Source organism: Falco biarmicus, chromosome 3 (genome assembly GCF_023638135.1).
Source record: "Falco biarmicus isolate bFalBia1 chromosome 3, bFalBia1.pri, whole genome shotgun sequence".
Classification (NCBI taxonomy): Eukaryota; Metazoa; Chordata; class Aves; order Falconiformes; family Falconidae; genus Falco; species Falco biarmicus.
This window is the reverse complement of record NC_079290.1, coordinates 87,942,643-87,956,250: the sequence shown is the minus strand read 5'-3', so window position 1 is coordinate 87,956,250 and position 13,608 is coordinate 87,942,643. Positions and strand designations below refer to the sequence as shown.

Here is a 13,608-nt window from a genome sequence, read left to right as displayed (position 1 = left end):
TTCAGCTTCACCTTCTGGCAATTCTTAGTACTTCTTTCTGCTGTTCTCTCAATTTCATGATTTCTAAAGACCAGTTTTCTTTGTTGGTCAGTTTTCTGACTCCATAATACAATTTTTGAGACAGTTATTCATTCTTTTTTGTCTCGAGCATTTCACCACAGTTTCTCCTGTTAGTAGAAAATACAGTTTCAGATAATTGCTTAAATTAACATGCAGAGGGATTACTCAAATCCACTTGACTTCATTAGCTTTTGATTTTCAAAAGTCTTTTGAAACAAACCCCCTTGATGACAGACCTTTTCTGTTTATCTATTTAAATCACAATGTAGAAGCTTTCTAAATCTGAAGTTAAACTCTATTATTTATACAAAACCATCACTGCTTACCAAACCCAGCTCTAAAATACTGATTTATGATTTATACTTTCACATATGAATGGTAAGAGGTATTTTACCAAGACATTTATATCAAGATGGATATAGCTATAAAAATACTTGGTGACTATTCTTAATCCCTCTTTTGAGAAAAAATTTTATTTTTTACTCTGGGACCATATGGACTTCAATGGAAGTGAGATTCAACTACCATTTACAGTCTTAACTAGGATTAACAAATGTAGAAATTACTTGAAATCTCCCTTGAATGAGTGGGACAGAGTCTTGATGAAGGGAGGCAGAATATGGTTTATCAAGTTGCCACTGAAAATATGCTGTTTTCTTACATGTCTCCTTCCTCTTTCTTCCGATATCTCATTTAGAGGAGAAAACGAACAAAAAAAAAAAAAGTCAGTTGATACTAGAGGATCTGAGGACTTGTTTTGAACTTTTGTCCATAAGGTTTGAGAAGCAGAGGTGTAATTCTCTCACAGTAGCTCAGCAAAGCCACGTTGAATCATTACTATCTTAGTTCTGCCAGTTGCACACCTGTAGTATGGGATTTATATCCTACCAATCTGATCAACAGCTTTGATATTTTTTCACCAAGACAACATAACTGCACAGTAATTCCTTTACAGCTATACAGGTAAAATGCTAACACAATTTTCAGATTTCTGACACTTATTTTTCCTAAAGTTGTATACAATGGACTGGAACTATAATTACCTTCACCGAATCTAGTAAACTCTTCGGAAAAAAACGTCTTAAACCAACATCTTTCCTGAAACAAAAACACACAGAGCATTAATATAAAAAAGATTGTGCAACATTATATTGTTCTTTTCCAGGGTGGTGCTTTGGGTCTGTTTTTTTGTTTGTTTTCTTTTTCAGCTAGCACATGCTATATAATAAATGATTTTCATAGTAAGGTCTTTGACAAGCTCAGCTCAACAAACACAGTCCCGTTAAAATGCTAATCACAGTTGCTCCACAGCAAATGTGAGATAGCAGTATCTTCTAGTCCAAATTCAAAAGGATATTGCATTTACAACAGGTACCTGGCGTGGAAAGTGTATTATTTGAAACGTTGGCTTGGGCACAGAGAAGTTTTGAGAATAAAACCTGGTTTTTGTACATGTTTTAATAATGCAAAGAATATTGAGAAAATATTCTTACAGCATGTGATCAGGTGAGAAGGGAACAACATGAAAATGGCAAATTCTAATAAGCATCTATTAGAATGGAGTAGGAGATACAACACAAAGGAAAGGACTTCTCATGAGATCACCTAAGTAAGCATGTTCACTTCCACTACTGTTTTACCATTTGCACCACTATAATTAATGTGTTTTTTTATATTTCTGCTGTCACTTTTTCCTCATATTGAGCATCTAATGTTAAAATTCCTAGCTTTTTCTTGCAAGTAATCTCACTTCTTGCGTTTGTAAATCAAGATCCTAATTCCATCCATGAGCCTGGATTCTGCACACTGAATTACATCAAGCTCATGTTCAAACTTATTATTAGGGTTGCAGCCCTGGTTTGAAACACACAGCCATAAGGATTAAATATTTTTGTAGCTCAAATGTGTGCACCTAGCTTATGTCTGACCTGTATGCATCACTACAACTGAACATTAGCTTCAAGGAAGATGCCTGAGAAGTTGCCAGAGATACGCTAGTGCAGAAGATCATTGTACAACCAGGTAAAACAAATGCTGCATGACCATGAACTACTTTTGTAGTATTAGCTGAAAATCTGCATGAGAAAAATGAAAATCTAAAAGAAAAATGTAGATAGGAAAAGGACTTGTATCCTTGCCTCTCAAAGGTGTTACTGCTTTCCTTTAAGAGGTTACAATCTCTTTCAAACACACAGTCTTATCTGCTTCTGAAATAAGTATGAAAGAAAGCTTTCCATGACCACATGTTTTGAACATAAACAGAAATACATCTGGAATTCCCACATTTAGCAAAGCAAAGCCAAGCTGTTAGTGAGCCTGAGATATACAGAATATATTTACTGCTACCTAACGGCGCAAGAAAGCCAATGTTAAAGTCAATACAAAAAGCTTACTTGAAATACTGAAACAGGGTATTTTTAAAGCTCTCCAAAGACAAATAGTTTACAATTTCAAAAAACATACTAAACACGTCCTCAAATAAGAGGAACAGCGCATTCATGTGCAGCAGCAAACACTAGCATCTGTGCAATGACAGTAAGCTGAAAGATTATACAATTTTCATAAATGTTAATTCCTTTGATGCATTTCTTCTCAAATGCAAATTATGTGCAGTTTATCATCCCACACAGTTAAATAAATCTAACACACTATTACCATCTAAATAACATGCAATGACATTTTGACAAGGAATATATTAGTGTAACATTAAGTATTTGAGAGAGAAATGGTGTTCTCAAAAATGAAGCACCCTACAACACTCCAGTATTACTCATGTTAACAGTACTGCAGCACATGGCTGTGACAACCTGATTCAATTCGTTATTAAAAAGATTTGTAAGTAGCCTTTATTGCAAATCTGTACGTAACAAATTCAGAACAAATTCTATGCAGAATACAGCAAAACACAACTATTAATAAAATGCGTTAATAAAGCATAACCTGTGTTTAACTGAGATGGCATATTTACTGGAGGAGATTTTAACATAAGAAGCATGCAGATGTAATGCCATGGTCAATAACAAACTGTGGTTATCGATACACAAGATAATAAGCATCGGGAATTGGAACATACAAACAGTTTTAAACACACAACCCTACAAACTCCTTCCCTTTCCTCCTCAGCTGTACTGCGTGGGGGTAAATTGGCCAACTCAGGATACACACCCGACTCAGTCCTCCAGATTAAGAACTCTGACATCTGTTTTCTGATTGCCAGTAAGAGATAATTAGCAGCAAGATCCCCCTTCATACAATTCTACTACAGCTTTCTACTTAACCTCATCTACTCCATCCTACTTGTGGGCTTAAATGTAAATTTATTTTTTGTGTATAAACTTCAATAGGATTAATAAAACACCAACTACAGATGGATGATACTGCTTGTCATACAATGATAAGCAGCTTTAGGCAACATATATCTTTATTTCTATTTTTCATCTCAATTGAAGTTACAACAAAAAAGTAATGTTAGATTAACATAATAGACTAACATGCTTTTTACAAAACTGTGGCTGCAGCTGTTCCTTCATATAGCTCCCATTTTTGTACTTGTAATTATCCCTGTTCTATGCTAACAGGCTTCACATTTATTATGAAAAAATTCTTTCATTACATGAAGGCACAACTATTAAAGGCTACTTAACAGATTGATTCTATCTACCATTTCCCATCCAGATTTGGTCTTGTATGAAAATCTGATCAAAGACAAATATACATCAAATAGACATCTGACAAAGACAGGCAAGAAGCAATCACACCAAATGCAAAAAAGTGCCGTTTAAAAATTGCACTCAGCTGGTTAAGTGCCTCATGATGTACTAAAACTAGCAAAAAAACCCACCAAACAAAATGCCTCACTTGAGAAATAAATATTACTTGTGTAGATAAACCTTTATAGGCTATTAAGGTGGTAGGACTGAATGAGTACATTTTGGGGATCACTGGTACTTTCTGTAGATTCTTACTAGCTTACAATTATCTATAGCCACTTTAAGGTGCTTTTATCCTTCATCTCTCCCAGCTAAATCCCATGCAAAATACATTTTGCTTCTCAAAGGAAAAAAAAAAATTACAAATAATCTTGAAGAGAATTCTACATTTCAAATTTGCATGGCATTAAACTGTTAGTTCTTGCATAGCGGAGTTTTGCTTTGTCTTTCACAGCAGCAGTTAGTTATTTCCTATCAAAACAGGTACTGCTTGGAAAACAAATGCACTGAAAGAAACAAGTCACTGTTAAACTGGAAGCAGCCCCATATTGAGTCCTCCAGGAACTCCCACCTGTTAGAATTCTTAATACTTCCTGTCATCTGTTATGACCCTTGTTTCCTTTGTTTCATTATTTCCAAAGTTGTTAACCTAATCACTAATGTTTTAGCTTAGGAGTTGCCAAATAACTGACTTAAAAATACCTTTCTCAAGTTGTTGGAACATATGTAAACTGCAACCACTGTAACTCACAGCACTTTCAAATCTTTTTTATATCATCTTCTTAGCCATGTCTATCTACTCATGTTCATCCTTATTAGTCCTTCCTCATTTTGTTATGTGTATCCTCAACCAGGATATTTCTGCTAGTGACTACAAACAGAAAACTAAAGTCCTTCAAAACAAACACGAACACCCTAATTCAACCAAAAGCACAGCTTTAAAAATTCCACATATATAGAGGAACACTATATAAATAGCAGGTACTATATAAACAATCAGGAAATTATTAAAGTTATTTTGACCTATTGAAATCATAGTTTCCCCAAAAATCCTTGTGAACTTGTGCACTGTGGTGAAAAATCTTTTCTTCCATTCTCTTAATTTCACACCTCTAGAAGTTAGCACATTTTATTAAAAAAAAAAAAAAAAAACAACAAAAACACTGACTTCACAGCTACACCAACCTTTTATCCCAATTTTATGTTAAATTGTACATCATCTTTTCACAAAGATAATTAGTAGTGAAGAGTAGCTCATTGGTGTAGGTATGTATGAAACTTGTTAATTAACACAAATAAAACCAGTTTTAAATCCCTGACGCTTCCAAAGGGCTTTGGATCGAAGCCACCTACTCTACATGATTAAGTAACCAAAACACTTTCAGTCTAAGGATGCTGCTTAAAATTTGTGACACAGATACACAACAAACTCGCTAATTGCAAGGTCACAATTCAGGAAATCTACATACTGAGCAAAGAGAAAAAAACCTCCAAACTGTACCACAAAGATTTTCAAGTAACTCAAACTTTACCACAGATGAGTCACAATGAAAAATGCAACTATGCACAGAGAGACATTTAGAAACAAAATCACCTTAGAACTAGACTTGATGAACCCATAACCATTAGCAAAATTGCAAGAAATTGTAATAAACCTCCTAATCAAGTTTAAACAATTCCAACTCTGTTGGAATTCCCTGGACCACAGCTAAAGGTATTCTTCCTACTTCTACACCTAGGTAGGTTTCATCATCCATTTCTTATATTAAAGCACTGAAGATCTCAACAAACTTAATGTTATTAAACTGAATCTAATGTTCCCCAATGAAGAAACAGTTCAAACCTCAAGCTAGGACACAATACTTACTCTAACACTTCATAGTTGGACTTCTTTTCTAATGCATTGCCTCTCATCTCTCCGTAGGATCTCCTGAAGTCGAAAAATATTTAAAAGCAACAATTATTGGATGATCCAGCCTAAATCTACAACATCAATGTAGTCAAATCTTTTAGACTTATCATTAGAAAACATTGGCAGAATGCATTCAAATATAAATATTGGTATATTATCCTCCTACCTCAACAGATCTGATTTTTATTTAAAAAAATAATTCCCATGTAAGGAACATTACAGAGAATGACAGGAGCACTGCACTTCCAGAACCACTTTAAACCAGCTTAACTACACTGCTACCAAAAGAAGTGATCTAACCTGCCCTTCAGCAGCATCTTTCTACCTCCAGCAGTATTTATTCCTTTTTAACACCACTTGCATCTGTGCCTGTATCAGGAAGAACCAGAGGAAGCAGGGAATGATGAAAACTAACAGTTTCAATCCAGGCATGTTTTTTTTTTTTATATATATATATATGTGTATGTGTGTGGGTGGGTGGGTGGGTGGGGGTGTGTGTGTGGGGGTGTGGGCGTGTGTGGGGGGGGGTGTGTGTGTGTGTGTGTGCGCGCGCGTGTGTGTATTAAAAAAAAAATCAAGAATGAGTGGCTGTTGTTATCAGAGAGCTGGGATCATTGTCTTCACTGAGAAAGTCGACCAGTAATACTTATGAGTAGGACAGCCTTAGTAGTCATCTATTAGAAATACATTAAAATGCTCTGAAGAGCCACAGCATGAGAACCACGAAAAGCAGGACTTGGCTGACAAAATAATCATGGATTATTATACTCATTACATATTTTGAAATAAGGCACCAACAATTTTGTCAGTGCATAAGGAGTTTGCAGTTACACAAAGAATTTTTGTTTTCCTTGGGGCTACCAGCAAAACTCACAGCAAAGACATCAGGCTCTCCTATGATAGACACCTAGGAAATTTCATAATTCTAAATTTTGTTTTATTTTGGAAAGTACTGTTCAAAGGACACTTTTCTTCTGTGTTAACAAGTTTACATTTGCCATTACTTTCTTATCAATTTTACTTCTTCCCTAATCTCCCTGTGCGAGACAACAGCTTAACTAAAAGCAAATGTTTCAGGCTGGAAACTCTCCATAAATTAGAAAAAACCAAAACATACATTTCAAAAGCTGTGCTGGGAACTCTTAATCTGATAAATTTATTTTTATTTTCCAGCTGTCTATACAGTTGACAAGAACACCAAAACCACCCAAAAGAATCCTTAAGATTTAATAATTTGAAAATAGAACATTAAAAATTGAGTAGAAGCAGAAAGGAAAGGTAGCAGCGTTTATCTTTAATTATATTCTTTAGCTGTAGGATTTATATATGCACAATGATAAGACTACTTGCTAAATAACACCACAGATGCATTTTTTTTCAAGTATACTTCACTGTAGTCTACAGGCCTTTGAATTATTCAGATGAAGAATTCACCCAAAAGGCAGTATCAAGATGTAATTAATTAAAAATTTAAAATTAATGTTAATTTTAAAATCACTAGAAATTGGTTAAAATACAATCTGTTCAGTTTTTCTTCAAACTACTTTGTAGCAAAAAAAATCTTATGATTTTTTATTCAACTATACTGTTCAGAAATCGATGAATTATAAGCAGTTTCAAAATTAATGTATATATTCTATCAGAAACATGTTGAATAATAAATGAAATTTTCAGCTTACCGGATTTCAAGGCAACCTAGTTTCAAAGCAATTTCTTGGTCCACTTGATCTGCTATTTCTAACATATAGTCGTTTTTCACCTACAGCAAAAGAAGTAGGTATGCATCACAGAAAGATCAATTCAGTGCCAATACAGACTAAAATACTGCCCGAACAACTTTAGAGTAAGAGTCCCAAGTGTAATTTTTTGTAATTACGACACATAGTGTTATGAAGAGAAAAAAGAAGGGATGCTCATATTCTCCACAAATAAACTGCACTTTTGGAAACGAACCCTCCTGATTGCAATGAACTCGATAAAAAAATTCTTTATCTACAACAAAATTACCTATGTTTTAGTAGATATAATCAAAACCTTCACAGGAGGCTGAGCAGATGGTTGCACCTGCATTCAAGTTATGTGAATGTATGCTGTATTCTTGAACCACCTTGGTCAACAAGTTTTAATTTTGTAGATGCATCTAATCATGCATATAAAACAGACAAATGTTCATGCGTTACTGTGAAAATAACACCAGCAGCAAACAAAAAGAATAGTATTTGAAAAGCATACTGCGTACTGACTTCAAATGATTGAACCAGCAAGAAGCAGCACCAAGAGTGAAACTTGATGGTTACAACCTACAGTAGGAAATAAAACGGACCAAGGAGTAGGCTCTAACCTGGAGGAGGCCAAATGCTATGGCCAAAGGCCACCTTGCCTGAAGAGGATGGCTGGGCCAAAACAGCATACTTGGACCACTGCTGGCATTCATTGTCCACCAGCTCTGCTTGGGCACAGTCTGGAAGAATGCTGAAGTGGCTTGTGCAAAAGTTTGTACCACAGAGCATGCTAAGTACTCATTACGATAACTACCAAGGTTCAAAGCTTCATCACATGTCCTGTACATCACATGTACATGATGTAGGTAGGCAGAAGGCCTACTTTTTAAGTAATACTTTCACCACATTGGAGTAAGTAATTCATACAGTTAGTAACAACAACAACAAAAAGACAGCAAGAATCGAACAAGTGCTGAAGAACTTAACTCTGCACATCACATCTTCTGTGCAACAGCATTTTTTACAAGTAACATATCTCTACAGAAGTGCAATTTTTCTTTAATGGCTCATGTTATCCTCTATCTTAGGAAATCATAAACTTGCTGTTGAGATCCTAAAACCTATGACCCTAAAGTTGCAAAAAGTCCTGAAATATCACAAAAATCTACACGACTGACTTGCAGATCAAAGAGGAGATTATACATTATGAAAGCAATGCACTTCACAAAATATTTTTCTGAGGGATGACAAGTTGTAAGAAAAACTATTTCACACTGCTACTATTATGGAATTAATAATTTAGAAGATAAAGAAGTACAGCAGCACATTTAACAGCTGAAGGTCCTCTCCAGTCAGCATCTTCCCAGTAACACACAAGCACCACAGCATTCCCTCACCACCAATGCCACAGCTGGATCCAGCCCTAGACTACAAAGCAACAAATACATAAGACCTTCTCACTTACAAAATGCATGAAAAATGTTGATTTCTTATTGAAAGATGTGAAAGAAGAAATATGATAAAACTGTGCAAGAGTGAGAATATGAATTCTTACAATAGCTGCAACATCAGGAGAAAGCCTTCATTTTAACTCTCAGAGGTACTCAACATGACAAAACAAGCTTTTTTCTCAATTCAACTCTTCCAAATAATGAAAGCTACAGAAGACGACATAATTGTCCTTCAGCATCATGCAGTTTGTTATTTGTATACACACAGGGAAATATTAATTCTCTACTCCCATGTTAGTACTACAAAAAATATGTAGAATTAATGTCATTTTCTTCATTATGCTTACAATTAAAAAAAAAAAAAACACACAACAAACTTCTCATGTGAAACAGCATTCTACTTGGGTTTTTCTGATAACACTTAGAAAGATTTATCCAATTAAAGATTGGAGGTGGGGGGAGCCCCCCTAAAGCCACAGACTCTATATATCTGGTAATTACAATGGCTGTAAGTAATATAAAGTGGGAACGTTTTCCAGGAAATCAAGGTGTTTTGATTCTGTATCTTCATTTGGAACCACAAAGGTCCCGTAGTACAGAGACCTATGTGTTCACCAAGTAAACAGTCATTGCTCTAACAGACGAAATATCTTCTAATTTATGAAATCATGTACCGACAACCATATATAAATTAGACAGAACTGTCAGTCATATGGCCACACATATCGTGTGTATCTACAGTACATAGCATGGATATGGATCTATAGGCCGAGGCCAACCGTATGAGGTTCAAACAAGGCTCAGTGCTGGGTCCTACACTTGGAAAACAACAACCCCATGAAATGCTACAGGCCTAGGGAAGAGCACCTGGAAAGCTGCCTGGCAGAAAAGGACCTGGGGCTGTTGGTCAACAGCTAGCTTAGTATGAGTTGGCAGTGTGCCCAGGTGGCCAAGAACGCCAATGGCATCCAGGCTTGCATCAGAAATAGCATGGCCAGCAGGACCAGGGCAGTGATTGTCCCCCTGTACATGGCACTGGTGAGGCTGCACCTTGAATCCTGGGTTCAGTTTTGGGCCCCTCACTACAAGAAAGACATTGAAGCGCTGGAGTGCGTCCAGAGAAGGGCAACGGAGCTGGTGAAAGATCCAGAGCACAAGTCTTGTGCGGATGAGGAACCTGGAGTCCTGCAGCCTGGAGAAAAGGAGGCTCAGGGGAGAGAGACCTTACTGCTCTCTGCAATTACCTGAACGGAGGTTGTAGTGAGGTGGTTGTCAGTCTCTTCCCCCAGGTAACAAGTGACAATTTGTGAACAAGAAGAAATGGCCTCAAGTTGCACCAGGGGAGGTTTAGACTGTCTATTAGGAAAAATTTCTTCAACAAAATAATTGTCAGGCATTCCAACAGGCTGCCCAGGGAAGTAGTTGAGTCACCATCCCTGGAGGTATTGAAAAGACAGGTAGATGTAGTGCTTAGGGACATGGTTTAGTGGTGGACCTGGCAGTGTTAGGTTTACAGTTGGACTCAATTTATCTTAAAGGTCTTTTCCAACCTAAATTAAATGAAATTATCATGTTATCTATTTATTTATAAGATACAGAAGACACATTCCATTCATCTGAAAGACTGGGCGAAGAAGGCATTGCAGAAATAGTTTCTGTAGGGGGAACTTAAGGTCCTGTTCTTCAGCATCAGGTGTAACACACTGCCTAATGTTATGAAATGGCTGAAGAGGTCTCCCATATGAATTACCCAGAATCACACTGGGAAGGAACCTGTGGAGGCCATCTAGTCAAGCAGGGCCACCTAGACCCACTCGCCTAGGACCATGACGAGACAGCTTTAGAGTATCTCCAAAGATGGAGGCTCCAGAACCTACCAGGACAACATGTGCCAGTGCTTAGTCACCCTCACAGTAAAAAGAACAAAAATGTTTCCTAATGATCAGAGGGAACTCCCTGTGTTTTAGTTTGTGCCCATTGCCTCTGGTTCTGGCACTGGGCACCACTGAAAAGAGCCTGGCTCCATCCTCTTTGCCCTCTCCCTTAAAGTATTTATAGGCATTGATAAGACCCCCCCATACCAAGCCTTCTCTTCTGGCTGAACAGTCCCAGCTCGCAACCTTTCCTCATAGGACACGCTCCAGGCCCTTTATCACCTTCATGGCCCTTCACTGGACTCTCTGCAGAAGCTTGATCCTCCTTGTGCTCAAAGTTGCTATAATGCCTGAAGGCGTTTTCAAGAAATTTGGCAATTCAGAAGGCTGGGCATTTCTGACCAGCCTGTAGTGCTTAGTATCGTCAAGCGCCAACATGGGAAGAAGTTTCCCTGGAAGGACGCTTCTGGAAACAATACAAAAAATGCTGAGATTTTGAGTCATATCTTTTCTCAACTAGCATCCATTTACAATCACTCTTCATTCTACTGCAGAACTGCACCTGTTAGTAATGGCATAGTATTTCCCTAAAAGAAAATCTCCTATAACCAGGGTTTTGTTTAACTTTAAATCAGAACTGCCATCTAGATGCCATCATAAATGGCAAAACATAATAAACAGAAAATTAAATTAGAACTTCTGTTCATCAGTACAGACACAAAACCTGTCCTGCATTGAAACAGTCAGACCCCATCTCAGAGCAGTTAAATCAGGAATGTAGTTTCCAAACACCAGTGTTACTACCATAAATGACCTCTGCGGTACACATAGGTGGCAAACAACAGAACTGTACTCCTCGTCCACAGGTCTACATGTAGATATTTGAAGAAACAAACTGAAGATGCAAACTCTACATGAGTTCAGTTCTCATATGGATGCCTGTATAAAGAAATGTATCAAGTTAAAAGAAACTATACTCAATTTACTTCTTGTTTATATTACCCATACTGAGGTTTAATGAACTTCAATTGTACTTTAAAGAAAAGCTTTTATTTCATTCTCCTACCCTTTTTCTGAGAATTCACCTTTATGTACAGGCCAAGTGACTTCGCCTAAAAAGCTGTCATACCTGTTTACAAAATGCATTAACTAGCCTGCCTTACATCCACACAAATCAAATATCCATTGGCTAGTTCACTTATCTTTAATAAAACTTTTTTTAAAAAGAAACTGAGCATTCAATTTTTGGAGCCACTGCAACAATTTTGCATCACCAGGAAATGTCAGAGATGTTATCCACCTATTCCTTGAGGTATTCAGACACCAAAAAGAACTGGCTGTAGTGAAGTATTTTTTCAGTCCTGGCATATAAAACTTGCCCTTGCAGAGACTATGCTAATTTGAGGCTACTAGTACAACCTGATCAAATATGCATTCATTTATCTTCACAACTCATTGCCTTGTAGATCCCAGTGCTGAAGTACTTAATTTGTTAAACTAAACAGCTTAAGAACATCTTCAGTTTCATGCAAACATGTTTTAAAATGCTGCTAGCCTCAAGTAACTACTGTTCCATAAATAAATAAGCAACATTACCCAAACATTTAAAAGTTCAGGGTTTCTTTCCTCTTGCCCTCTGGCTTGTGAGCTTTCACAAATTCCAGTCATGTTTTCCCAGTTTGACTCTGTAAGTACAGGCACCAGAACTTGACTAAGAAAATTCTTAAAAAGCAACCCATCCAAAAAATTCGGAAGAAAAAAATAAGCATTGTGAAAATTCTCAGCTTCTTTGCAAGACAAAAGTGAGACATTTTCACCATAATGCTGCAAGTAGACAGTGATATACTGGAATGCATCATTTTGTTAGTGTGACAAGCAGAAATAAAAGGGGATTTTTTTGCAGACCCCAATCTAGAAGAGATGGACAAACATGGTATTTCATAAAGGTGGAGTAAATTACATACATTCCTTCGACATCAGATTTCAGCCAACAAAGACTCTACTCTCCCCTGCTGATTTATTGTGTGGGGTATGTGCATATGTGGGTGTTGCTTCTGAAGTTCCTTGGTACAGTAAGGTGGAGTTTCAAGTCTTTCATAATAACTACATTATATGGTTCAGCCAGAGAAGTGGGATAAAAATGCCTTTATCCATCCAAGAAATGAGATGAAAACAGAAAAAATATCCCCCCTCCAATGTCCAGAAATGACTAACCAGCAGTGTTCACAGAATCAGTCATGACACCCTCTCATCAAAATAAATAGCTGCACCTCATTACCATAAAACACTGCATATAGGTTATACACACCTTTTTTATTTTTGTGTTTAATTTTTGGAAGGTATACAAAGAGATTATAGGCTTCAGGAAGCCTATGGCCATAATCTTGTGGTCTAATTAGATTGAGCAGTGTCTTACTATGGATCGCAAAGGTAATAAATTGATAGAAGGAATTAATTTTATCTTGCTTTTTTCAGAAACTTGTCCGCACACATTCTTCTTTAAATTTCAGTAAGTCTGAGGGAGTGGGAGGCAGATTCAATTTCTAGTCCCAGAATACTAATGAGAACTTCTCTTATCACCTTTAATTTTTCTTGACTGCTTGCTTTGAGATGGCATTAGATCAATGCATGAACTAATGCTCGTGCAAATATTAGATAAGAATTTTTCAAGAGGTTCAGCACAAGCTGCATAACCTCCTAAGGAAAAAGACTGAAGAAATATTAAATGGGAGAGACGCAAGAGATAATTTAATGGTAATTAAGTGCACTGCCATGGGGCAATTGAATAGTTTTCCTAGAAGTCTTTTGTGTTTTCTCAATTATTACTTTCATTATTATTGTTGTTAATGTACTTAAATGAGATAAATGAGAGTATTTTTC

The 13,608-nt window shown here is 36.7% G+C and overlaps 1 protein-coding gene across 10 annotated transcripts in view; it reads right to left on the bottom strand.

Moving 5' to 3' along the window:
- The window catches only part of PTK2 (protein tyrosine kinase 2), a 223,981-nt gene that overhangs the window by 85,946 nt on the left and 124,427 nt on the right, over positions 1-13,608 (bottom strand). For all 10 annotated transcript variants that reach the window (XR_008820501.1, XM_056330022.1, XM_056330023.1 and 7 more), the window contains 3 exons: positions 7,362-7,441; positions 5,638-5,700; positions 1,104-1,158 (listed from right to left, as the gene is read on the bottom strand). Coding sequence is in view for 9 of the 10 variants with exons in the window: in XM_056330022.1 (XP_056185997.1) it covers positions 1,104-1,158; positions 5,638-5,700; positions 7,362-7,441 (198 nt within the window). In the remaining variant the exon portion in view is untranslated. The remainder of the gene's footprint in view (positions 1-1,103; positions 1,159-5,637; positions 5,701-7,361; positions 7,442-13,608) is intronic.